This window comes from Lytechinus pictus, chromosome 2 (assembly GCF_037042905.1).
Source record: "Lytechinus pictus isolate F3 Inbred chromosome 2, Lp3.0, whole genome shotgun sequence".
Lineage (NCBI taxonomy): Eukaryota > Metazoa > Echinodermata > Echinoidea > Temnopleuroida > Toxopneustidae > Lytechinus > Lytechinus pictus.
This window is the reverse complement of record NC_087246.1, coordinates 12,596,880-12,624,665: the sequence shown is the minus strand read 5'-3', so window position 1 is coordinate 12,624,665 and position 27,786 is coordinate 12,596,880. Positions and strand designations below refer to the sequence as shown.

General features: G+C 34.9%; 1 protein-coding gene across 1 annotated transcript; it reads left to right on the top strand.

The window, feature by feature from the left end:
- The first annotated feature begins 233 nt into the window (after positions 1–233).
- On the top strand, positions 234–27,153 carry LOC129254802 (SET and MYND domain-containing protein 4-like). Its single transcript, XM_054893329.2, has 17 exons — positions 234–417; positions 2,624–2,783; positions 3,313–3,405; positions 3,876–3,999; positions 4,600–4,659; positions 5,100–5,136; positions 6,063–6,204; positions 6,666–6,787; positions 7,427–7,532; positions 8,058–8,315; positions 9,031–9,326; positions 10,291–10,364; positions 11,449–11,669; positions 12,263–12,344; positions 17,661–17,774; positions 18,416–18,539; positions 23,027–27,153. The coding sequence occupies exons 1-17, from the start codon at positions 269–271 to the stop codon at positions 23,151–23,153; spliced, it is 2,289 nt and encodes a 762-aa protein (XP_054749304.2). The 5' UTR covers positions 234–268; the 3' UTR covers positions 23,154–27,153.
- The last annotated feature ends 633 nt before the right edge of the window (positions 27,154–27,786 follow it).

The following is a 27,786-nucleotide window of genomic DNA, read 5'->3' as shown; positions in this document are numbered from 1 at the left end:
CTTCTGTTTTTCTTCTTGCAAGCCAAATGAGAGAACCCATAATTTTACCTTTTGAAAACAATGCCTCAATTACTTTCTATATCAATTTTAATAAATGAATGGGGCAAACAACACTTTTTAATGATCTTTTTACAATTTGCTTGAATGCTTCTTGGTTTTACGATACTGTTTATATTTTGATAAAACGGGAGCACGTCCAATAAGCGGTATCGTGTTCCGGTATAATTCCGGAAGCGAGGTTGGCAACTGAATTGACGACGATGGAGGGATGGAGGCTGCTTTCAACTTTCCGGAATTTCTTAACATCGCAAGTGAACTTTGGAAAAGTCAGTCTTCGAAAGAAAAGTATTGCATTCAGAATGCATTTGAACACGACAAGGATATTATTGACGTAGGAATGAAAGTAGTCAACTGGAGGTGAGATGTGCGAGGGGTGCAACCGTGCAAGTGTCATTTAAACATTAGTTAAACTAACGACGTAACGCACCCTATTCTTGTGTAGTCCCACGCGTGTAAATATGTGATGTGATGCACTTAACGTTAGAACCGAGATCGAGTTGCTAGTTGAGAGGCTTTCTAAGTTTCTTTGCTTTGGCTTAGGGTTAGCGAGCTTAAATACTATATAATTATCAACGACAGCGGTGTACAAGACCCTTCAAGATTTATTGTGAACCAGGCCAGGGGCCCGTTTCTCAACACCGTCATAAGTCTAACTTCTTGACTAAATCGGAGATAGTGAGCTACTTGTCCGCTCACCGTTTCACGAAGCCCTCTTTACCAAGATCGGGTACAACAACCTCACTAAATATTTATGACACCTCCGAACCTGTCTTAACTTCTTTCTTAATGACGTAGTGGCATCACGTGTGTAGACTATGACATGCGAAAGTGCCTAGAAATTTTAAAATTATAATCTTACGTAATCAATCATAGAGGTTGAAATTACATCACAAAACAAGTGGGTTAATGCATTCAATGATAATTGTAATACAAAGAAACTATAAAAACTGTTGGTAAACGCCACAAAACCATTAATTTTGAAATAGTAAAATGATTTAATCGATGAAGATTCTACTACGTCAGGCCATCCATAACTGGACTCGTATTTGTTGTTTTCAGACCCCTATTAACAGTTGGATGAATTCTATCTCTAATTTATGCATATAATTTGTCCAATATCGTATCTTTCGGTATTAATGATTAAAAATGTTTCGTTAAACTATATTTTGATGACGTTTGGAATCGTAAAAGTCCGTATAATTATCATCATTTTACAAAGAAAACCGTTATGGTTTACTTTCGTAAACTATTAAAATTGGGTCTCCCGGGGGGTATCCATCTCAACGTCCACAAGTGATTTTTTAGTCATGAAATGAATTATTCATAATCTAATTTTCTCTGCAATTGAATGCTCCAGTCTTCATGGTCTAAGTATGTATGATGCATAATTCACCTGTGCTATTATTTTGAAAAGATTTATTTCCCAATTCATCATAATATTTGCAATTTTGTAATAATTTTTCTTTTTGAAAATTATGCTATTTTGTGACTAAGGCTACGTCTCGTCTGCTCTTTTTACCGATAGTTTCGATATCAAGGTATTCTAGTTAGGAAGCCTTTCGAGAAACAGGTTTAGTAAGATTGGAACTAACTCCGTGGTTGGTGGATAAAGATATGACTAACTTGTCCATGTGTTGAGAAACGGGCCCCTGGTCCCTGCTTAACTAATGTTTTCAAATAGTTATCCACACATTGACACAGTCTTTTTTTTTCTTCTTCACTCTCTTCAGTCAGAAAAGAAGATCGATCGAGGAGGAGGGGTCACGTTAATCAATTAAGTTAGACAAAAGGAGGAAACAAAGGAGAATTATGAAAAACAAAAGGGAGAAAGACAAAATGAATATAAAGACGAATAATTCACGATAAGTAAAGAGAGAAGAAAATAGTCTACATTGTAAAAGGATAGATCTATTATAGTACAGGACTCTGATGATATTTTTTATGATTTTGATATTGTCATTACATCACGGAGCCTAGACATGCATATGGGACTGTGCCTAGCGAACTATCAAAATAAGAAGGGAATTCCTTTCATAGTTAACATTAGAACTAGCGATCCTATTTTAAACTAAAATTTATTAAATTACATACCTTTATACACCTAATGCGTATAAAGGTATGACTGTTTCCCCCCCCCCCCCCAATAGAAAAATGAGAGGTTTCCTACCAGACCGATGTCGTGCATCCATGCGTAAACACTGCAAATACCATAGGTTTGACCCTTGAACCGCTACGATATGACGTAGCTTCGATGAGCTATGTTACGAAGTGCCATTTTGAAGAACAATTCCGAGATTAAAATTATTATTGAATAATAAATTTAGATATTGATTGGAAATAATTATTATTTTTTATGACAACTTATAATCTTAGTTACTGCGGAGGTACCCATTAATTTCACCTATGTTGAGTGCAACACATTTTAATTTCTTGCTGAATGAAATTAACATTGTATGAAGATTCCATCTCTATCATCCAAAATTTATGTAAAAGGTTGGAGTGCAGTCAATACATAGCCATGGTTTAACAGAAAATGTATTATTTTATTACTCATTCTTTTCAGAGATTCCAGCATTGAACGCTATATTGAAACTATTGAAAGATGTTTCAAGCTTCCAGGGTCTAGGTTGAAATCAACGTCAGCTGCTGAGGACAATAGACAAAAGGGTAACAAGCTCTTCCAGAAGAAGGATTATAAACAGGCTTTAGAGTTCTATACAAAGGTGAGACCACTTCTGTCTACCTATTAGAATTGATATATTGAAATCAATGACATCATAGATTGCTGTACTTTCAGTGTATTTCACCAGCAATATTTTTGAAAAAAAAATGATTATGGAAGTTATTGATGACTTATGATGACAATTGCTATAATGGTGATAATATTTCATGTGTCTCTGTTTCAAGTAACTATTTGTTGTTGTTGTTCTTTTAGTGTAAAAATGGAAATACTGCACTGTACATTTGATATAATGGTGATAATACTGTATTTCATGTCTATTTGATTCAAGTAATTTGTCTTTTATGTGCTTTTAGTGTACCATTGAATATGCTGTGCTTACTTTTGTTTGGATTCTCAGTGTATACATGTAGTTTCTGGAACTGGATTGTTACAACTCAACACTTCTGCAAGAGAACAAGAATTGCCTTATAGATTTAATCTTTCAGAACTCTAATCATCCAGTCTCTGTTATGTACATCACTTTGTTACAAGTAAGTTTAATTGCCCTCTTACTCCTATTGCTATTGCAGAGTGTTCAGATTGCTCCTCATGATGGATCAGATACACTAGCATTCGCTCATGCAAACCGGTCTGCTGCCCTCTTTCATCTTGGCCATTACAAGGTATGGTTATGAATGTGACAATTTATAGATATTACATATACTAAAAATATATAATTTGGTTGTGAAGCAAGTTTTCCCATAGTCAGTATCCCATATAAATTGAAAGAGTCACTCATGCCCAACACCACTTTGATGTAGTGATGCATTAGCATAGCTGATTGAGCAATGGTTTTGCAACCACTTTGATGTAGTGGTGCAAGAGCTTAGCTGATACAGCAATGTTTTGCAATCTGGCAACCCAGCGATTGATCCTCTGATTGCTCACTAACAACCATTTATTTTTTTTAGCAGTCAAGAAAAATATCAACACCACCACCAATTTTATTCATTGTCAGATAACCTTTGACCTCATCTGGGTTTAGAACAGCACAATAAATTTCTTTAAGAAAATCAACATCATTCATAGCCTAAGATTAGAACCATGACCCTCTAAACAAATAATTTCCTCTTAATGTTGTCGCTCTTTGCAGGCTTGTATCCAGGATATAGATGAAGCAATAGGACAGGGATACCCAACTGATAAACACTACAAGGTGCTCCAAAGAAAGGGACAGTGCTTCTTAAAATTGGGATGCTTTAAAGAAGCACAAGAAGGTAGGAATAATGTTAACTTTTCTAATGCAGTCAGAAAATGTATTTTTCATTTAAAAATTATTCAAATTTAGAGTGCACCAAATAGATTTAGTAATGTAATCAAAACAATTGGCATTGTAACATAAAAGATTTTTCTCTCTTTCTTCAGCTTGCTCAATATAATGAAATTCATGCTTATATGTAATTTTAAGTTTGTGACAGACCATTGGTGGTATTGTTTGAAGCTAGTAGCCCATCTCTCCATCTACATTCACATGCTACAAATATTTATTATATCAATCATTATATATAATTCACAGTATGATCTGAAATAACGTTTTTTTTTATGTTTGATCTGGTGAATAATCCAAATACTTCTTATGGTTTGATGCACATGATTCTGCCAAAGTCAAAGCTGTTATCTGTTTGACTTAAATGCTTTGCTTGTTCTGGTCTGAAAAATAATCTTGACTAAGGAAATTATTTAATTAATAAAAGACCAACTTAGGCAGAATTGACAGAACTTTTCTTTGCAAATTTGTATTATATCAAATCTGGTTGATGTGTTTTGTGCATATTATGTTTTATTTGGTTTAATCATTATTTCTGTTCACCAAACAGAATTCTTGAAGGCTCTGCAATGCCTTGAATGTGTTGTTGGAGAAAGCAAAAGGAAACAAGGTATTGCTTGAAAGCTTTGTATTAAGTCTTTGGTTTTTAGTGTTGATGTTAATAGCTTTATGCACGATTGCATGAAAATGATTTTCATCAAAGTGAAAATGAATCCTACAAAAATAACTAAGATAAATGTGACAATTTTGATTAACTTTTCCATGTGTGTGTACAGAGTATGTAAACAAAATTTATTTTTATTTATCCCTTAAGCAAGTGAGATATAGTCCTATTACTTGGACAAATATTTGTCGAAGGGGGGGGGGGGGGTCCTCAATTTTTTTTCTCCAAAATAGCTTTTCATGTTGTGTATAGAAGGGATTGTTCATTGAGATCGAATTTGTGATAATGTTCCACTGAACCATAAATAGAATTTACTGGGTAACAGTTTATGAATAACAATACTATTTCATTTTTTTTTCTTGTGTGTTTCTGTTCTTCCCTTACAGAGGTAAAGACTCTGCTACAGGAGAGCATCAACCCTTCGTAAGTGTGAATAACAGTATTGTAGTAGTTTGATGAGTGGCATAGTTCATGAAAGATGAACATAATATCTGGTTATTAGATACTCCTGTAGAAGATAGAGTTATTCAGAAATGTGGATTGTCTTGTAGGTCTAAGAATTCAGCCGGATTAAACACAATACCATTTTAGGGGCCATATGGTCTTTGCACAGTAGTCTGACTGTCAGAACTTGTTCTAATCCAGCTGGATCCACCATGCCTGCGGTACTACCCACCTATGTATGGCCCAAACATTTTAACTTTTTGTGGCCATATTTGTTTGATATGATAGCAGTGTACATTTTTCTAAAATAAGGTATTAAAAAATCACAATAATTGTTATTATGTTTCCTTCAACAGGGGCCTGTAACACGTTTAAACATTTATTGTATAGATGATTCATATGGTTAATGGTTAACAATGATTAAGTTAAACCAGCATAAAAATCATCCTACATTCAATTTTTAATCTTGGTATCAAGGGATCCGGGAGTTTCCCTTTAAAATAATGAGTGTTTGATCAGGGAAATGGGCATTAGAGAATCTAGCATTGAGATGGTTAATCTATTGTTTCTTTTCAGCTACCACCAGTCCATTTTAATGCGATTCTGCATAAAATTCATTTTAGGAACTTATATCACAAAGGTTTGTGATCAATCACAAATATCAATGGCCAATCAAGATCACCTTCATCTCCTGGTATTGTTGAATACACTATCATTCAATGAGTATAGGTATTTCAAAAACCCAAATGAACATTAATTTTGGTGTTATGTAGCCGTAGACATATTTCTCATAGTTTGTTATCATTAGTAGATTACATATTTTGAAATGTATGATAAATTTGGTCCTACCTTGTCTTCATTGCACTACAATTCCTCACATCTCTCTTGTGTTGCTATGATTTCAGAGTTGAAGATCAGTTCCTTTCATTGCGCTTTAAGCTTAGTGATGAATCAGGTGAAGAGATCTCAGAGATATCATCCCGATTGGCAAATGCTTCAACAGCAGTCATTGCAAAATATCAGAAAGAGAAGGGTCGATATCTAGAGGTAAGAACGTAAAAAATGTATATGTTAGTTACAATTTCTCCATAAAAGATGTGCTATGTTGTGATGAAAAAGAAAGGAATATATAAGTGCACTAAATCATGAATATTTCTGCTTGTGGATTGGTATCCCAGCACAAACAGTGCTTATATCTCTTTCAAAATCATGCTGCTTGCACAAACCACAGTAAAGTCATTAAATAAAAGAATCACATTAGATGAGTCATTTGTATTGAATGATATTGAGATCTTGAGGATTACATGTACTGTGTCAAGCCACTAGTAAATCAATATTTCCTTGGTTACTCAAATAACACCTCCATACCTCTAATTTTTAGCTAGTGTCATTCATTGCAGTGTATTATATATTTTTTACCAGTTTAAATGAGAAAAAAAGAATGAAAATGAGAATTCTGATAAAATGAATCTCACTTTGTTTCATGTGTATTTTATTTTTTATTTCAGGCAACCAGAGACATAGAAGCCGGTGAACTACTCATCAAGGACAAGCCATATGCTGCCATCATCTTAAAAGAAGAAGAAAATTCCTACTGTCATCACTGTTTTGTGCCATGCTCACCAATCCCGTAAGCAAGTTTCTCTATGAAGTTAGTCAAGATAATTGAGGGAGATTAATATAAGATACAAGGACTTTTCAGGAAAATTAAAAAGCTTTTTGCATTGCCCCAATATAATAATTGCCTGTAGTTGTGATCTGGTCTGAAAGTAATATTTTCTTCTTTTTTTCCTAGTAAGATTTCACTGAATTTATTGAAACATTTACCTTAATCATCTAAATTGCATGAATGATTCTTCTTCCACATGAAAATATTCTACCACAGAATCTGTGAAATACTACAAGAAACTCTCCTTACAATTATAAACTATGTACACTTATTAGTATTTTGTCACAATTTATTAAATGAAATTATAATGTTTAGTATATATTGTAATCTCTCCCTTTGAGCTAAAAATGTATGCTTTTAAAGTAAACAACCAGACCACTGATGTCGTGAACTCCTATCTAACAATTATATTTCTAGCCAATCAGATTCTACTCAACCAGATGTTATTTCAGTAGTTTTTAGTCATTGAAAACAGCTCTTCATTAAATATTTTTCTGTTACTAGAGGCCATTATAACTCTTTTTCATCTTGTATTAAGAATGATTTAAAAAATATCCAATCTTCATACTCTCCTAATGTTTCCATTTTACCTTATTTTAGGTGTCCCAGCTGCACTTATGCTAGATACTGTAGTTCTGAATGCAGAGCAGCTTGTTTGAGTCAGTATCACTTTGTTGAGTGTGGGACTGAGGAACTTCTACAGCAGGTATGGATCAGGGAAAAGTTCATAAAATTTTCAAAGGAATCAAATCTATTCCAAGAACTTACAGAGTGTAAATATCTAGTTGCATAATCAAAGATGCTAAGTCTGAAGAAAAATAAGACACTCAAAACCCCTGTTCCTTAATCAAACTGGAAACAAGTGTCATATTTCTGTAACAAAATTGTGTCAGCCATTCTCACAGAATGATTTTGGTAGATTGTTATAGGTATGAAAACTTTTTGGTGTAAACAAGTTTTTTTAAATGGGTCCCAATTACTTTGCATTGGCAATGTTTAGGTCACTCATTCCTGGATTAGCGTTTATATGTTTAGACATTTTTTCTCTGTATTGAATTTTTTTTTTTTAATTCTCATTAAACCTATTAAACCTTTGTGATGTCATGAAATTTATTAGTTCATTGATTTGGAGATATCTTATTTCCAACCAAAGGGTTCCCTTTCACTATGGAAAAACAACATAAAACAGTACCTAAAGTGCACCGCTGATGATCTTCCATATTTGTTCCAGGTGAGCTTGTTCAGCCAACTTAGTCTGCATATCCTCATCACTGCTGGGACGAAAGCACTCTCCCAACACATCAACAATTCCAAGACACCATCTTGCTCACAGTCATCTTCAAAATCATCAACATCGTCATCATCGACCGCTTCGCAGACTCCCTCATCAGATTACGTTGAACGTGGCAAAGTCACTTATGAATCCATCCATGGTCTTGAAGCACATTGGTTTAATCATTCACATGAAGAGCTTATACAGTATGCTGTGGTAAGGATGTGATATGTGGGACTAGTTTCTATAGCCATACATATTCCTGAATTATAGTGCATTTTTATGGAATATTCTCTGAATTAGACTTGCAACTGTTATGTTTAATATTACTGCTATATTTAGAATGGTACCGTACAATAGAGGTTGGAAAGTTAAGTATTTTTTTAATATGATTTCTTTTGTCTTCTTGGAGCTAACAAGTACACAGTTTGCATTACACCAATATCCAAAGATAGAGGTAGTTTCCCTTTAATCCAATTTTTTTTTTCATTTTCAATTAATCCAACTATTACTGTGTCATCTGCATATTTAAGTATGTGAGTAGGTGGGTAATTTGAATACAGTCATCGGTGTACAGGGTAAAAAGGGTTTTTGAGACGACACACCCTTGTGGGGGTACCAATGAATGTGGAAAGTTCATCGAAGAAATGCCTTAGACGCTGGCCTTCAGTGTCCTTTCATGTAGGAAATCTTGAAGACACATTATGAGAGATGGCTGAAAACATAGATTTTGTAATTTTTCCAGAAGTGTATATAGTGCATAACAATGATTATGGGTGTACTAAAGTGATACCTCAACACCTAACAAGGTCAGTCCTAAAACCAGCATCATTTAAAGTTTAGTGTTGTGGCTTTGTGTAAAAACTAACACCTGCTGTGTAGACATTGAACTTTTAATCCTTCATTTTCCTCTTACTCCTCCATGCAACAGACTTCCATTTTGCTTGCCAAGTGCTTCTACTCAAAGCTAGTCCTACCTGAAACCTGCGAAACCTTCTCTAAAGATGAGATCGTCACAGAGGTGGCTTCCCTCCTTCTACTTCACACCAGACAACTGAAATCAAACTCCCATGCTATCACCCATGTGCGGTCATCTGAGAAAGGAAACACAACAGCTAAGTCAACTGATGGGACCATAGAGGAGATATCGCAGGTTCGGATAGCGACAGCGGTCTACCCCACAGTGAGCTTGATGAACCATGCTTGTCAACCAAACGTCATTGCCAGGTGAATGAATGATGGTCATTCTTAAAGCTTGTTTGTGTAACCAGGGCCAAGTCAAAGAATGGTAATTTATTAAAATCAATTGGAAATTTGAGATTGATCTCAATATTTACTCCATATGAGTTGTGATCTATCTTAAATTATCTATTGATTCTAAATCAACTGCTAATAAGACCAAGCCCAGAATTGTGTGATGTGTAGTCTATGAGGTGATCTATGTCAGGCTGCTCTGTTTCCAGTGTTATTTGTATGGATTGGACCAAGACCTGGATACCTGACCGTTTCATGAAAGTTGTCAACACTGATAAGTTGTCGTTCTCCGACAGTTACCATAGTAACAGTCAGAGGGCAGTCCCTTTCAGCCAATCAAAACCAAGGATTTAACTGAAATTGTCGGCACTGACAAATTAGTCAGTAGCTGACAACTTTCATGAAACACCCACCTGAAGATAAGTTGAATGGAGCATTAAGTAGTAGAGTTGTAATGACTTTTCCTGATTTAATTTAAGCTTTAAGTAGATACCATGCTTTAAACAGGTATTGTATACTTCAGTGATACCAAGAATTGAATTGAATTGAATACCAGATTAAGACAATGGCCATTCAATTTAATAATTTTAATGGATAAAATCAGTCCATGATTGGGGACACTTTTATAAGCAAAAACTGTGAAAATGGCTAAGTTATCTTGTGATTTCATTTTTATATCAATTATTGATTGCAAAATTATCATGAATATAGTAGAAAATTGTTAGATGAAAGAGTTCTGGTAAAAACAAAAGCAATGTACAAAACATACATGGAAACTCTAAGAAATGTTGGCAACAGAATTACATTGCCCATGTAAAATTTATATTGCCCATGTACATTTGTGCCAATTTAAAAAGATAAAAAACTATTTCTACTTGATTTTGAACTTGTAAACATATTTTTTGAAAAACATTCTCCTTTTATTATTTACTTTCAGTTTCAGAAAAGATATCATTAGTGTTAGAGCTACAGAGAGGATCAGATGTGGTGATGAAATACAACATTGTTATGGTTAGTCCTTGACAGGCTTGTAGATTTCTTGATTTCAGTGTGCACCATTATACTTTAGATGACTTTCTAGTTACTGTTAATCCTGAATAAGTCAACCTTTTCTTAATCAAAACCTTTTTATAGAAAAGAGTGCGAAGCATGTCTTCTCAGTCAAATTTCACTAAAATCGAACAGATTTCTATGAACCAAATAACATTCAACTTTAATAGACAGTCCTTCCTCTAATTCTATTACAAGAACACTTAGTATCTGATAGACCAATCAAGTAGTATGCTAATTCAGAGACAAAATTTAATTTAAACAAAATTTTCAATTCACTTTGAATAATAAGCAAACAAACTAATTTATGTGAAGACATTTTATCAAATTCTTAATTCTAATTCAAATTAAGCCATGGTCTAAATTTGTATTAAAATTACGGAAAGCTGAAAATATATTTAAAAAAACTTTGTTTATACTGTAGGTTATGTATTTCCTATTTGGGTCCTTTCTAAGAAAAGAAAATATTCTAGTAATGATTGCAATAGTTTATAATGATTTGTATGCCAAAAGAGTTGATGAATAAAAGATTTGTGCCACATTTGGCTATCAAGGTGAAACTGCTGATTTAGCTCATTGTTTAGCATAAGCTATAGTTCAGAATATGGCCAAATATGGCAAACTATCACTTCTTAGATGATTGGAGTGGGCTATCTTTCTATAGTTAGGCTGAGGAAAGATACCATATAATGCCTCATACATTCACATTGTGTAGGAAGTGATAGTATGTCTCATTACAGAAAAGGGCCATTATGCTTTATATGCTTTATATCTTTGAAACTACATGTATCCTCCTACAGAAAAAAATGTATACTTCACTCCAAACTTCGATTAATTTATTATGCCCGAATCCACAGAAGAATTTGAAATAATTGGTTTAATCCAAACACTGGGTACACATATGTTATGATATTTTTTTTACTCAAACTATTGATAATGCATTGTGAATTCTCTACAAGAAAGAGATCAATGAAAAGTACTCTAGCAAGGTCACGGAATCTTTCTTCATAGACAATTGTTTCACTGTCTTCTTTTTAACCTTCAGGACCTCAGGTAGGTCACATGACATCATCGGACAGGCAGGAGGCGCTCTTAAAGCAGTACTGCTTCACATGCTGCTGCAGAGCTTGCAAGTCTCATCCCAAATCTAGCGAGAAAGAGAGGGATGTCCGCATCAAATGTCCCCAATGCAGTCACCAACTCAACTTCAAGACAAGTATGTGTGGACCGTGTAATGAGAGTTTTGATTTGGTGGTATTATTGACGGTAAGCAGGAAAACAAACACATCAGGTCTCTATATCACACAGCTTTGTTATTGATTGTATCACTAATTTTTTTTTATTGCATTGATTATTAGGTGCAATTAATTGTACAATCAACTCTATATTAACTACTATGTTTGGTAATACCATGCCCAGAGATGTACATATGTATTTAGGAAGTAGCAGTGAATCATTTCTTCATTAGAGATCATACACAATAAAACCAAACCCACTAACTGAGTGTGTTAGAAGGCAGGTTTTATTAGATGATATAAACAGCAGTACAGTACCGGTAGTTTGGGGAAGGTTTTAATGACAACCTTGAAAACAAAAATTTGAATATTGAATATAATGATTTTATTGATCATGGTGGTGGCGATGATGACTCAATGATATTGACATGATGATGATGATGATGATATTGAAAACAGTTATGATAATATTAAACAGTAAGTCAACAACATCTAGTTACTATAATTGAATTTGCTTTTGTGGTTAATCATAGTCTTGAAAATGGAATGTTATTTGCGAGAAAACAATATAGCATCAACAGTATATTGTCCTTGATTTTACATGATTTCTAATTTCCAATACAGATGGCAAAACAAGCTATGACTAACATATCTGAGTTAGTAGATGAATTCTCAGCAGTAGAGGGTGACAAAGCACTAATGAGAGGTGAGAACCAAATGATAATGATCTTAATCTTTATTAAGAAAAATTCTTTATTGTTTACCTACTCGGTCTTCGCCATATTTTTCAACATCACCCTGTTCATTACTATATTTATCCCGATGATATACAGGTTTTTGTCTCTTTTCCACCGGACCAAATTCAAGCTTTGCACATTTTGGAAAATTGCATTTCTGCTTTTGACACCTGGATGAAATCAAATTCACTGCAAGTGAACCACAGTAAATGTGAGTTCATACTTTTTGGCTCCAAATCTCAATTAAAGGGGAATGAAACCTTTGGAATAAGTAGGCTTGTGTCGAAACAGAAAAATGAAAAAATAAGAACAAAGAAAGGACAAATAATAAGAAAGTTATGACCATTTGAATATTGCAATCACTAATGCCATGGAGATCCTCCAATTGGCAATGCGACAAAGATGTGTGATGTCACATGTGAACAACTTTCCCTTTGATGGACTATAAAATACCCTCAAAATGTCTCTTTGCTTTTTCTTATGGTGATACAAACTCTTTATTCATGAAGTATTCTTTAAAAATCTGTATTACATGCCCTCCTAAAGAAAGAACACATGATCTACTGATAGATATGATAAAAGAGGCAGTTTATGTGAAATATATACTAAAGTAATGGGGAGAGTTGTTCACAAGTGACATCACACATCTTTGTCGCATTGCCAATGTGAGGATCTCCATAATATTAGTGATTGCAATATTTAAATGCTCATAACTTCTCATTATTTGTCCGATTTTTCTCAAACTTTTGTTAATCTGTTTCTTTAATTTTTCTGTTTTCACACAAGCTATCTTGTTCCAAAGGTTTCATTCTCCTTTAAGTAAACTTAACATAGACTCCATTTTCATCGCCGGTAAACCTGTTCCTCTCTCTGATTCATGCCACAATCTTGGTGTCATTTTCGATTCCCAAATGTCAATGTCAAATCAGGTCACAAGTATTTTGTAAATCTGTCCGCTATCAATTGCGTAACATTGGTTACATTTAAAAATATTCAACTCGTTCTGCAACATAGAAACTTGTGCACTCACTCATCTCCTCACGTCTTGATGTCGGTAATAGTCTTCTCTTTAATAAAATTACCCAACTTCAGAATTCAGCAGCTCGCATTGTTTCTCTGTCAAATAAACACGATCACATCACTCCTGTTCTTAAAGACCTCCATTGGTTGCCCATAAAGGATCACATAGTTTTCAAAATTCTACTTTTGGTTTATCATATCATCAATGGATCCGCACCAGATTACAACAAGTCTCTTATATACCACGATCAACCTGCACGCACACTGCGATCATCCCAATCTAGTCTCTATCTAAAAAAAAATTCCACTATCTAAAAAATCCTGGGGCGATCGAGCCTTTGCTCATGCCGGACCAGCCCTGTGGAATTCACTACCACAAGAGCTGAAGAACTCAAACTCTGCAACATCCTTTGAGGGCAACCTAAAATTGCATTTGTTCACCAGCAGGTACTAGGTTTGAAGACGACATTTTTCCTCATTTGTAATTTACCCTTTCTTGTACTTCTCTTAGTTCTCTTTACTTTTATGTTTTGCTCTCTTCTAAGCACCTTGAGCATTTAAATTCAGAATGGAATAGACGCTATATAAATCATATGTATTATTTATAATGTATTTTTGTCTCGCCCACCGGAGGTGAAGGCGAGACTTAGGGATCCAAATGTCGTCCGTCGTCCGTCCGTCACAAACCTAATGACACATAACTCCACAACCGTAAGTCGATTTCCAACCAAACTTGGATGGTAGATGGACTTGGGGGACCTGCATGTTATGCTGCAGTCGGAGGTCACATGGTAAGGTCAAAGGTCAGTTTGAGGTCAACGTTAAAGTTTACATGCAAGACTCTATTATGACACCTAACTCCGCAACCGTAAGTTACTTTTCAACAAAACTTGGATGGTAGATGTACTTAGGCAACCTGCATGTTATGCTGCAGTCAGAGGTCACATGGTAAGGTCAAAGGTCATTTTCAGGTCAACGTTAAAGGAGAATGAAACCCTTGAAACCAGCTGAATCCATATCAAAGAGAAAAATCAAAGAAACATATTGTTGAAAGTTTGAGGAACATTGAATGAATAATAAGAAAGTTATGAGTATTTGAATATTGAGATCACTAATGCCATGTAGTTCCTCCCATTGGCAATGCGACCAAGATCTGTGATGTCACACACGTACAACTCCCTCATTACTTTAGTACTTATTTCCCTTATATTCTCACTTTTATAGAGTCTATCACAAGGTGAGGTGTTCTCTTTATGAGAGGACAAGTACAGAGGTTTCACAACATTATATCATTGATGAATCGTTTGTCATATGATTAGAATGAGCAAAAAGAGATGTTTTGGGGTATATTTTCAGTGTCCAAAAGGGGAGAGTTGTTCATCTGTGACATCATAGATCTTGGTCGCATTGCCAATAGGAGGATCTCCATAGCATTAGTGATTTCGACATTCAAATGCTCATAACTCTTCTATTGCTAGTCCTATTTTACTCAAACTTTTGTTGATCTTATTCTTTTTTTTTTCTGCTTTCACAAAAGCTAACTTGCTCCAAGAGTTTCATTCTCCTTTAAAGTTTACATGCAAGACTCTCTTATGACACCTAACTCCGCAACCGTAAGTCGCTTTTCAACCAAACTTGGATGGTAGATGGACTTGGGGGACCTGCATGTTATGCTGCAGTCAGAGGTCACATGGTAAGGTCAAAGGTCATTTTCAGGTCAACGTTAAAGTTTACATGCACGACTCTCTTATGACACCTAACTCCGCAACCGTAAGTCGCATTTCAACCAAACTTGGATGGTAGATGGACTTGGGGGACCTGCATGTTATGCTGCAGTCAGAGGTCACATGGTAAGGTCAAAGGTCATTTTCAGGTCAATGTTAAAGTTTACATGCAAGACTCTCTAATGACACCTAACTCCGCAACTGTAAGTCGCATTTCATCCAAACTTGGATGGTAGATGGACTTGGGGGACCTGCATGTTATGCTGCAGTCGGAGGTCACATGGTTAGGTCAAAGGTCAGTTTGAGGTCAACGTTAAAGTTTACATGCAAGGCTCTCTTATGACACCTAACTCCGCAACCGTAAGTTACTTTTCAACAAAACTTGGATGGTAGATGTACTTAGGCGACCTGCATGTTATGCTGCAGTCAGAGGTCACCTGGTAAGGTCAAAGGTCATTTTCAGGTCAACATTAAAGTTTACGTGCAAGGCTCTTATGACAAGTGTTATTCCATCCCAGTCATTTCACAATGAAGTTTCGATATAATTCTCTTGCGTGCCCTCGCAAATCACGATATTTCTGGTCATTTTCATAAGTGGGCGAGACACAAAATTGCTTTTGCCTTCTTATTTATTACTTGCCCTTTGTCAATTTAGCAAATTTTTCCTCATTGCTTTGGCTATTAGATGAGGGTTATTACAAATTTAAGATGAAATTTTATCTCCTGTCTAAGTGGTTATTCTCATATCCACATATCTTTAAGGTTTCTCTATATGTCAACTATTGCTCGTTATGTTATGTTCATGGTTGGAAAATCTTGGTTCAAGCAATTTGATGGGTGTGAATAAATTAAAGATCAAGATGGGTTTCATACTGGCATCCATCCCCAAACATGTATGTGTCTCATCATCATATAATAAATAAGTACAGTATATTGACCATATTCAGTTGACCTATATAATGCACTTGTCAATTATATTCCCGGCCCTGGGGGTCCCGGGACATAGCGGGGAGTGTACGTTTTGCCGGCGTGACATCCCCGCCTACGTCCCCGCTACAGTAACTCGAAGTCCCGGCCCTGCCGGGCACTAATTTTCTGTACATTTCCCGCCCCCGTTAGCAGGGTACGATGTGACAATCCCCGCATACGCCCGGCCCACCTACGCCGGGACTCACTGTACATCCCCGGCCTCTGCCTGGCTACCATATTTTCATTGCGATTTTTAATCTCGTACGCGGTATTTTGCAACTTGCATACCGTATCTATTGCATAGATCTCTAGACGATAGATAGGCCTAGATCTTTAAAAGGGAGTGATAGGCCTATCCTTTTGCCGATCGCTCAATTTCTATTCCCTTTTTAGGGGGTATCAATGCGAGCGCAATTTCAGAGCAAAATCGCTCGTTGGTCGTCCGATCCCATGTATTTTCCCCCTGTACTATGGTGTGACATCTTTGAGACAGTCCCCGCTATGTCCCGGCAGTGCCGGGAAAAAAGTTTGTACACGTCCCCGCTAATTTCAATGATTGTCCCCGTGGGCCGGGGACAGTCTTTTGTACATTCCCTGCCATGTCGTTGCTACACAACCCGGCATGCGAGGCAACAAATTTGTGGTCATTCCCGGCTATGTCCCGGGACCCCCAGGGCCGGGAATATAATTGATAAGTGCATAATACACGCAAAGTTCTGTATCTTTGTGTTTGTAATGGCAGTGTTTAGAAATCTCTGCTCTACTAGCGCATATAGACTCAAACAAATTGAACATGGATAAATGTGCCCATATAAACATTTTCATGCGTTATAGTCGTGGCTCCATCTTGATTCACATAATTCACAAATATAATTCCACAAAAATAACCTCTTCTATAGTAATTGGGTTGTTTATCATGCCTTATTATTGTACTTGTTAAATGTTATAGCAATTAAAATTAGTCATATTTGGCATCTGGAATTGGCCAAAAGAAAATATACCACATGGGTCACATTTCATAAAACTTATCAACAATAAATCCTGAGATTTTATGACAAATAAGATATCTAGCCTTTCAGATGGCAGGATTTTCAGTAGCTAATACCAGCTTGTTGTAAATGGGATGTAATGAGCTTTCCAATCATAAACATTCTAGCACAAAGTTTAGCAATTGATTATGGAACAAATCTTTAAAATTTAATTAATGCATTGACTATCTTTTGCAATCAATCATGACATCCAATCATATGATCGGTCTCTAAGCCATGTGATGCATGACCCATTTTAATCCCCTCTTCTGACATTTTTCATTCTAGAAAATTTTCCGTATGAAAAAATATCTAGTTATCTGATTAGAAACCTGGGGCTTTTTGCAAAAAGAGTTGCGTTTAAACATAAGTCAAAATATCAAGCGCAAGCCCTGAATACGGGTGCTTCATTGGCTGAAAATCAAGTTGCGGAAGATATGTTGAGTTGCGCTTGATCGCAACTCTTTCTGCAACGGGCCCCTGGTCAGAAGCTTTGACCACCTGTTTGTAGAAAAATAATCAAAAATAAATCTTGTATTTACAGATGTTGTTTCAAGAACAAAATGCTGCATCGAAGAGTTAGAGCGAATCGTCATGACACCTGACATGAAATTAGCCGAGGCATATGACTTCATGGCCAAATGTCACGCTATGCTGGGTATGTATGTCATGTCAGAATTAAATAATGTATTTTCAATAAAACCAAAACAATAATCATTTCGCAAATATAAATCATAGTTAAAATTAGTTTATCAATGTGATTTTGCCATTCAATATTTTCCCCTTGATTTTTTTTTTCTCTCTCTGATTCATTACAGTTGTATGACATTTAAAACGTTTTTTGAAAGCAAAAATTCTCAATTATGCCATTTCTCACTGAAGTTTCAGATTTATGACATTTTTTTTTTACAGTATTGGTAATTATAGTTGAGACACAACTTTGTTTAGAGCCATTCACTCATATTTTGGGGTCTATGCAAGTCTGCTCTGGGTCTTGACTGAGAAACCCAGCTGTCTCCTCTGAGGACACAAATGATCTTGGAAATATGTAAAGAAGAATATTGTCATTGAGTCCTTGACAATTGTTATAAGCTACTGAAATTATTGCATCTGATTGGTTGATAGAAAATTTGTCATCTTAAATTAAAAATACAAGATGCTCCGTGAAATGGGACTTTTTAACAATTTCCTTTCCCTCTCATTCTGTGAGATTTATTTATGATTTATTCATATTTATTTGATAATTTTTGTATCTTTAATGTTTTGTTCTGTGTTGGATTTTTTGTATTTGATTTCTAGATGAGTTCAAAGAAGCTGGTTCATGGTTAACCAAGTCAATCCCAACGATTGAATGGAAGTATGGCAGGGATTCTATAGAGGTAGCTAATGAACTCTACAAGCTGGCACAGATATACTTCAATGGGTAATACATACAATCCTTCTCTCTTCCTCTCTTTCTCTGTATTGCCTTTGTCTCTTTTTCTTTGACATTTGTTTCCTTTCTTTACATTTATCATTCTTTTGGAGAGGATTGAAGGGAAAAATTCATCTTTTGAAATAAAATGTATTTATAGGACAGACATTTCATAGTGACTATGTTCAGTGCAAGCCACTCTCAGGAGTCGTAGATAATTATACAAGTATTTTTGTTTCCATTTTACAGTTGATCTGTTGGGAAAGGATGGAAAGAAATATCTTTCAAAGCATGAATTAGATATAATACAGTTCAAGGTAACTCTGTGCACCAAAAGCCTACCTAATTATTCTTAATATATTGATACAACAATGACACACTTTCTATTAAATGGAAATGAACATGAACAATTACCCTTTTTTATCTAAAGTCACAATCTCCTTTTTGTGCTCTGAATCCGCTCCTGGTAGGTGGCAATGTTTGTAGGTCAATATCACATTGTCGTGGCAAATCACATTTTGGAGAGGATTGAAGGGAAAAATTCATCTTTTGAAATAAAATGTATTTATAGGACAGACATTTCATAGTGACTATGTTCAGTGCAAGCCACTCTCAGGAGTCGTAGATAATTATACAAGTATTTTTGTTTCCATTTTACAGTTGATCTGTTGGGAAAGGATGGAAAGAAATATCTTTCAAAGCATGAATTAGATATAATACAGTTCAAGGTAACTCTGTGCACCAAAAGCCTACCTAATTATTCTTAATATATTGATACAACTATGACACACTTTCTATTAAATGGAAATGAACATGAACAATTACCCTTTTTTATCTAAAGTCACAATCTCCTTTTTGTGCTCTGAATCCGCTCCTGGTAGGTGGCAATGTTTGTAGGTCAATATCACATTGTCGTGGCAAATCACATACAACGTCACTATACGTGCATATAGTACAGTTCAAGTGCACCAAAAAACTTCATTATTCTTAATATATTGATACAACTATAGAAGTACTCTGACACACTTTCCATTTAATGGAAATGAAAATGAACAATTCCCATTTGTTATCTAAAGTCACAATCTCCTTTTTGCGCTCTGAATCCGCTCCCCGGTGGGCGGCGATGTTTGTAGGTCAGTATCGCATTGTCGCGGCAAATCACAGACAACGTCACTATACGTGCATGTCCCGCATTGTAGAAATAATCATGTACCGATTTGAAAGCCATCTACTTTAGGTATAATAGGACAAGATCTGTTTTTAGCAATTATACACATTGGGGGTATTGCTGCAAGTAGGACACATCCATTAAAATGTCACAGATATGCACTATCGTGTATTGAGGTCACATGCCCTCTATGTTCTGTTTCTGAAAGGTTTTAAAGTGATAGTATGTTAATGGAATCATCTCCCTAAAAATCCAAGACAGTATCAACTTGGCTGTTATTAGTGATTTTATGGTTGCAAACCACAAGTTTAAAGAAAAAAATCTACATGTGCTTAAACACAGAAATTGTTCATTACTTGGGCAATTACAGTATATAATATTTTGAGGAGAAATACTTTACAATCATGGCAAATTGTAACCATACCATGATTTCTGGAATAGTTTGATTAACCAAACTCTTTCGAATCATGAAAACTAGACTAAAACTAAATTGCTCTACAATTACTCATTGATTACCCATTTCACGACCTTTATGAATTCTTGGTAAATGCAAGTACTTTGCTGGTAATTTTGTTGGATTTTTGTTTGAATTCATTTTATGATTATTACCACTCTTGGAATTGATTAACGTGACATATTAGTCTGATGTTACTTTATTTTATAACATCAACACTAAGTATCATTAACTATCTGTACTGGTTGAAAATTTTATTTTTGTTTCATCTAATGAAAAAAGAATTCATCTTTAAATCAGTTCAATATTTACAGACATTCATATTTTGTTGCTTATAGATAGCCATACAATTCATCGATAGCTATACGAAGTTAGTTTCTCTTTTATTGCTAATTGTTTTTTCACAGGGTCCATGTTTTTTTTAAGTCTTGTTCTTCACCTTAACTTAACCTTTCACAAATTAGACTGCTTTTCCCATCCATGGTTTCCAGTGGAGGGGGTTATGAACCCGTATCTCTGATATTATCGTTTGACCTGCGGTGCATCTCCATGCTCCAGTTGTACAATCGACCTCCCTGCTTCATATCCATTGAAGTTCTCTTGGTAGTGCTATTCATTCGCAAACCAGACATGTTATCACATGAGAGCGGTAGAAGTGTCTTTCACCCACAGTCTTTAGTCAATGTTCCCTGCAGGCAATTCATGTTCAAAGCCAATAAAGGGGGTGAAAATTGGGCGGCTCCATTTGCGTTTGTTTTTATAACATCCAATCAGCGGAATGCTCTCTCATTGTAGCTCTACCACAGTGTATCAAGCACGTGCAAGGGGTCATGATGCTCTAATCCATGACTTGAGGGCTGCCCGTGGCTGCGCAGATCAGGGAATATTCATGTGACAATAATATTATACTAATGCCATTCTGCAATATGGTCTTGCCATCTGTGTTTGGTTTGTAAAATTGCATCATCCAGAATTATCCCCAAAAGAAGAGCTTTCTGCATTGGTTTGTGAAACTGCCATTTGTTTTAAATTTTAATTAAGTTGATCAGATCTTCATTTTGTTTTGGAGAGGGGAATAAAAAGGAAAATTTCTGGTTTTATCCTTAGTCTTTTTGCCATAATTAGAAAGATCAATCTTGAAGTTACTTTTTTACCAGGTGATCTAGGTTTTCTACTGAGGTTTTCTACTGGTAATATTTTAGTGGATAGTTATAGCTTTTAAATGTATAAAGAGCTTATCATACATTGGGTGTGCATTAATGCATTTTTATATGACAACACAAGTTGAATGATAGTGGGTTTGAACCTCATCATTATCCAAAATCTTTAGACATTATGATATTCAGATCATTAATCATGCTCTAAATTGTTGATTTATGTAACGGGAGAAGAGTCATGCAAAATGTAATCTATATCCTGTTATATCCTTTATGAATCCCTCTTCCTGTTTGTGTCAAGCTAAACTAAGGAAAGAATGTTGTTTATCTAAAAAAAAACCTGTATTCCAGTTTTTATAGACAATACTTAACACTAGTGCTTATTGTTGGTTTCCAACCATAATCAGCATACTCGCTTATTTCTTTCAAAGCAGAGTATTTATCTCAGTTTTACCTTTATGAGCCATGCAGGAAGGGCATTGAAGGACAGTGGTATACTTTCTAGTTCATCTTTTGCAGAAAACAGCTCGTAAACCTCACTTTCAATGCATCCCATTTTAATGTAAGCCCATTCAGCTCCAAGCTTGGTTGGAAATATAAAATACACCAGTCTATATAACGTGTTGTTGGCTAATCAATTATTAATCGGGGAGGAGGAGAGATGAAATATTAACAATCATAACAGATTAAGGGATTATAGGTCACTGTTTAGCAAAAGAAATGAGGTGAATGTCAAGTTTTGAAATGGAATGTTCATAATTTTGTGGTTTGGGTTGATAGTTACTAAGGGTAACTCCAACATTGTCATGAAAATGCGGAGTTGTTTGTGGGTGCCGCACTCTGTTGTTATTTATCAACTGAATTTGCCATCATTTTTTTCTTTCTCCAAATTATCCCTGTTTTGTAAACCTCTTTGTTAGCAACTTTTGTCTGTTATGCGCAAGGATTATAATCAATCATGCAAACATAATGACGCGTCATTGTTAGTTTTGCGTATGAAGGGCCTGGCATGAAAAGCGGTACATACTTTAGTACGTAATTCATTACAAGGGAATTACATTGCAACTCCTGTATGATATTGTAATATGAACTAGTTTACAAGGAGTGTCATATAAAATAGTAGTGAATCACAATTTTTGAATTAACAGACGAATTGATATAAAGAATAAATCAAGCATATTGTGTTTTCGAAAAAGTGTAGAGATTTTAATTAGTGTAGAGATAGAATCTACATTATTTTATTGTTTTATTTTTAATACTTGTTGTGTGGGAATTACCCATTTGATTTTTCTTTGTTGAAGATTATTCAACATTCAGTAGTCAGTATACAAAGAAGCAAGAATAGTGAATATATCTACAATGATAAAATAAAACATTTGCTCTTGTTTAAATATAGCAGCAAAAAAGGATATAGTTCTGTCAACATAAACTTCAGCATTTCAGACATCAAACCTTGTCACAAAGACACAGTGAATTGTTTTAGAAAATGTAGAGGTGTAAAGTATAATTAACCAATACAGATTATATCCCTGCGATTAAATACACATATCAATACATGATCTTCAATAACTTGCTCATCCTAAACTTCTTGGATGCAGTTTTGCATTTCGTTCATGTTATAAATAATCTATTGTTTCCAACTTTAGTTTCATATTAAGTCAAAAGTTCTGTTAATGATGACATTAGTTGTTTCTATTTTGGTTTGTTTTTTTCATAGTGAGGAGGTTGCTCCAGCAATGGAAGCTATAGATAGAGCCCTGGAACTATTTACGCGTCACTATGGCAAGAACACCTGTGAGGTTCAGGATCTAATGAAGATGAAGCTCTGTCTGAAGTTACTCTGACATAGCACCCCACTGCTTGGATCCTGAAAGTGACAAGAGATGTTGTCTGTAGATGCTTAATTGAGGACAAAATCTTACATTGACAAGTTGGAGCATACCGGTACTGTCTTCATAGCCATTTGATTGGTGTCTACAGATTATTTTCTGCAAGCGAAGGGTCCTATTCTGAAGGCTGAAAGCAAATAATGTGCTATTGCAATTCCAGATGCATTGGGAATAACTTCAACTCCTCTATTAGAAGTACTGTCTTATCATTTGTGTAATATGTTACATGATATCACACTGTGTAGAATGATTGGTTGTCAGATATTCTATCAGGAATCTACAGTGTGTTGATTTCATCACAAATATTTTATTACATAACTTTTACATGTGACAGCAGTGTGATGCATATGAATCCATTACCGGTAAATCATATTATGGAACAGGTCCAAGAATGCGTATGAAAGTCGAATGTGATGATCTAATTCTGTTCATCCTTGCAGCCATAAATTGATATAATGGGTGTCCTCAAGTGCGCTACATATCCCCCAACACACTTGCAACGATGCATTATTGGTAATTATATTCTATATACTATAATGTACTATTCGTCAAAAGTAATTCACATGTTAAATCAAAGCTGGCTATCAAACACAGAGTGGTGTTTTCTGTTGGGCTAGTCTTTCAAGCTATATCAAAACAAGCATTACCAATATCTGGATTAAGCACAAAATAAGTGTGTTGCTCTGTGTACTATGTGTGCACAATTAAATAAGTCCAACACACTGTCATTTTGATATCCACTTCAGTTGTACTAACAGAAATAAATGGCAAGTTTTGGGTGGTTGCAAGTTGGTTACAAGGGGAATATTATGGAATTTTAAGAAATACATTGACTTTTACTTCTCCATATTGATCTCTAAATGTGATCCGTGTTAAGATATCAGATGAACATGCTGCTTATTTGTGTTAACATATGTTTTTGCCCTGTGTTAAAATACGGTTTGGATACTCCATAACTGCAGCATGTATTTGCACGTATCTTAATCATTTATCATTTACGAAGTAACAAAGATTTCGCCGTAGGGTACGGACTAATGAGCGAAAGACGTGACTATCTTTCTTAAGCAAAAATATAGAGGAAATCATTTTCCATGACCGACAGACCTTTCTGTTTACGCATGTATCGTTTCAGAATTATATAAAACATCTGCCGCAGATATTATTACAGTGAGTTGAGATATTAAAGTCAATACCACAAGGTGGAATATTTTGAAATGCTCTTTATCCTTCCTGTTTATTGTGAAATTCAAGAGGAATTCTGGATGAATTGTATTCATAATGAATGAATCATTAATTCATTAATCAGTCATTGAAACAGTACAATGTTTTCTTCTCATTTTCCTTCTCAGTGTGCATGTTTTTGTCCTTATCGTGATGATTTTAGGATTTTTTTTCTCTAAAACTTATCAAAATACTTTAGGGGTTCTTTCTATTCATATAACCATATTAATTTATTATATGTTATGGTCTGCTGATGATATTGTTGACATTACTTGAAAAGCTGTGGATGCCATATTTTATTTCTGTAAAATAAAGTTACCTTTAAGATCATTGGTTGGATGTATTTGTAAGGGTCTTTTCAGGCACGCAACCAAATGCATACGATTTCTTTTCATTTGTCAAATGTTTCGGAATAGACATTTCAAAAAGTTTTCTGTTTTTATTTATCTGGTGGCATGAGATTACGTGCACAAAAAAATAGTCACAGAGAAAAATGACTTCATGTCACTTCTTTCCTTTATAAACGCCTTTTAATTTGCCTTTAAGCCAAATTTATCAAATTCAATCACTCCAGATTAATTTGTTTTGCTTTGTAAGCACTTTTAAGAATAGCATAAATTGTTGTTATGATAACAACATCAGGTTAAAGAATGACAGATATTGTTGTTAGGAAACCACCATGATGTGAGCCTCAAAGCAGAAATGAGATTATGTGCGAATGCTCATTCTTCTTTAGAGAATATATTTCATATGATTTGCTCAAGATATGAACCTTGTGCAGCTTGATAAATATTCTCCAAATAGGGTCGGTATGAATATGCTTGCAATGAATTTACAAGTAAGGATTCAAAAATATAAATATAGCAGGTCTAGGAGATTATCAGGGGGACGAAGGGGGTAGAATTAATCCATTTTGTACCCCCCCCCCTCTTGAAAAATAAATATTCCTGTTGGCACGAAATCAATTAATTGGCAAATTCAATTAATCAATTAATTGGCAAAACAAAAATTGACAAGCAAAATTTGATACAAAAGATTGTATGTTAGCACTACAAAAATAGTTCTATTTGCTAAAAAAAACAATGAATAGGTTATCACATATCCAGGAGGGGGCAATGTCTTTCCTAAACTCATTACAGTGGCAGATCGATCATACGTGGATAGGAGGAGGAGGGGGGTTTCAATCTACCACTGGATACATGTATATAATCCATTGATTTCTAAATTTTTGGAAAAGAATGTAGTACGTGGAGGAGTCGTGGTGTAGTGGTTCTGACTCTCGCCTTGTAAACAGAGGGTCGTGTGCTGGAATACCACCAATGCGATCTGTCATCCTTTGGCAAATTGTTAATCCACACTTTGCCACTCTCGACCCAGGTGCTAATTGGGTACCCGGTAGGATGTGAAAGTCATTGTAGCTTGTCCAGTACTGTGTGCGTCTCACCGGGGACTGACTGGAATACTCGCTAGGGAGTGGAGGGTGTGCACACATTGTGTGCGGGAATGACTGATTGAATCCGATGACCGGGGTAATAATATATCTGTAAAGCGTTTAGACACATCGTTCCGATGTATTAAGCGCTATATAAAAGCGGATTATTATTATTTGAATTCCCAAAGAATTTTGGTTCTATGAACTCATTTTAAAGAGATTGAAAGGGTAAGTTCATCCTGAAGAAAATTTTGTTGTAAAAATATCCAAAAAAAAATAATGAAAAATATTAGCGAAGGTTTGAGGAAAATTCATTAAAGATTAAGAAAGTTATTAGAATTTTAAATTTTGGATTTGTGACGTCATAAACGAGCAGCTGCCCCATATGTTATGTAATATAAAATGTATAAATTTCAATGTGTTAATGGTTCCTGATGACTTATTTTTCTTTTTAGGAACGGGTTTGGAATGATTTTTCTATTGATATACTGAAGGTACAGTAGAAACCATTATCATTTTCTGAGGAAATGACATTTCATTGATTATTTACCATATCCCATATGGCGTCATAAATCAAATAATTAAAATTTTAATAGCTTATTTATTCTTTGGCAAATTTTTTTTCTGCTATTTTTACAACAAACTTTTAGTCAGAGTGAACTTCCCTTTGAAAGATATTTGTATGCATTGAACTGTTATTGCCCTCTTACTTAGTGAGAAAACCTGGTGAAGATGGCATATTTTTGCCTTCCCATGCATATTTAATATAGAATGTTTGATTGTTTTTTTTTTAATGATATCAATATATTTAATGCATCGCAAATGTGCATTAGCAAAATCAAGTTAATGTTCCCATTATTGCATTCCTTGTAAAGTTTAACCTTAAAAACTATGAATGAATATAAATTGTCACTCAATAAATTTTGTCTGATTTTATAGTATTCCCATAACCCTTTCCATTTTTCTTAGAAATATATGAATGGGCAATGTAACAAAAAAAATAAAAAATGAATAAAATACAAACAAAAATTGTGTATTTTCTCTCCAAGTTTAATGCAAATAATAAATCTGAAGCATAACATACACAAGTTACTAACAACTTGTGCTCAGTATCAAGAGTTATGTCTAAAGCGATTGGTTATTTTGCCATATCATTTACATATATGTATTCTTTTAGCAAAAAGGAATTGTGTTGTTGATAGATGCCCTGTAATGTATGTTAGTATTCCTTACAAATACATAGATATGATATATATTTTTACATATTTTCATTATTTTTATTAAAAGCAAGTATAAATGTAAGTTATGTGTTTTGTTGTTTGTATGTATGTGCCTCATTGCCTTAAATCTATTCATTGTGGCATATGTAGTAGAGGCAGAGCCCGGGAGGCAGAGATGGAGCTGAAGGAGGCATATGCCCCCCCCCCCCCACACACACTGGAATACCCTGACATAGCCCCTGAATGAAAGAAGTAGGCCTACTAGTTATAGAGAGTGTACAATTCTTACGAATTGAAACGCCAGTAAAGTGTCATGTCTCGTTCAATAAGTTAAAAGTCAAGTCCACCCCAAGCAAAATGTTGATTTGAATAAATATAATTAAAAAATCAAACAAGCATAACAGTAAAAAAAAATTTCTCCAAGTCTGAGTAAGTTACAAAGTTATGACATTAGAGTTTTGCTTAATTTTATCAAAACAATTGTGAGCACATCCTGGTCAGTATGTAAATAAGAGTACGTATGATGACTTCATCCACTCGCTCTTTTTTTTCATGAAATATGGTAATTTTATTATTATGTGAAACAATGTTTGATTCCTCCTATAACATGTGACATTGCCAGTTGAATCCATGGTTTATGCAGATTTCCTGTATAAATTACGCTGAATTTAGCGTGTATAAAAATGTCCAATGCTGACGTGCGCTTTTTGTCACA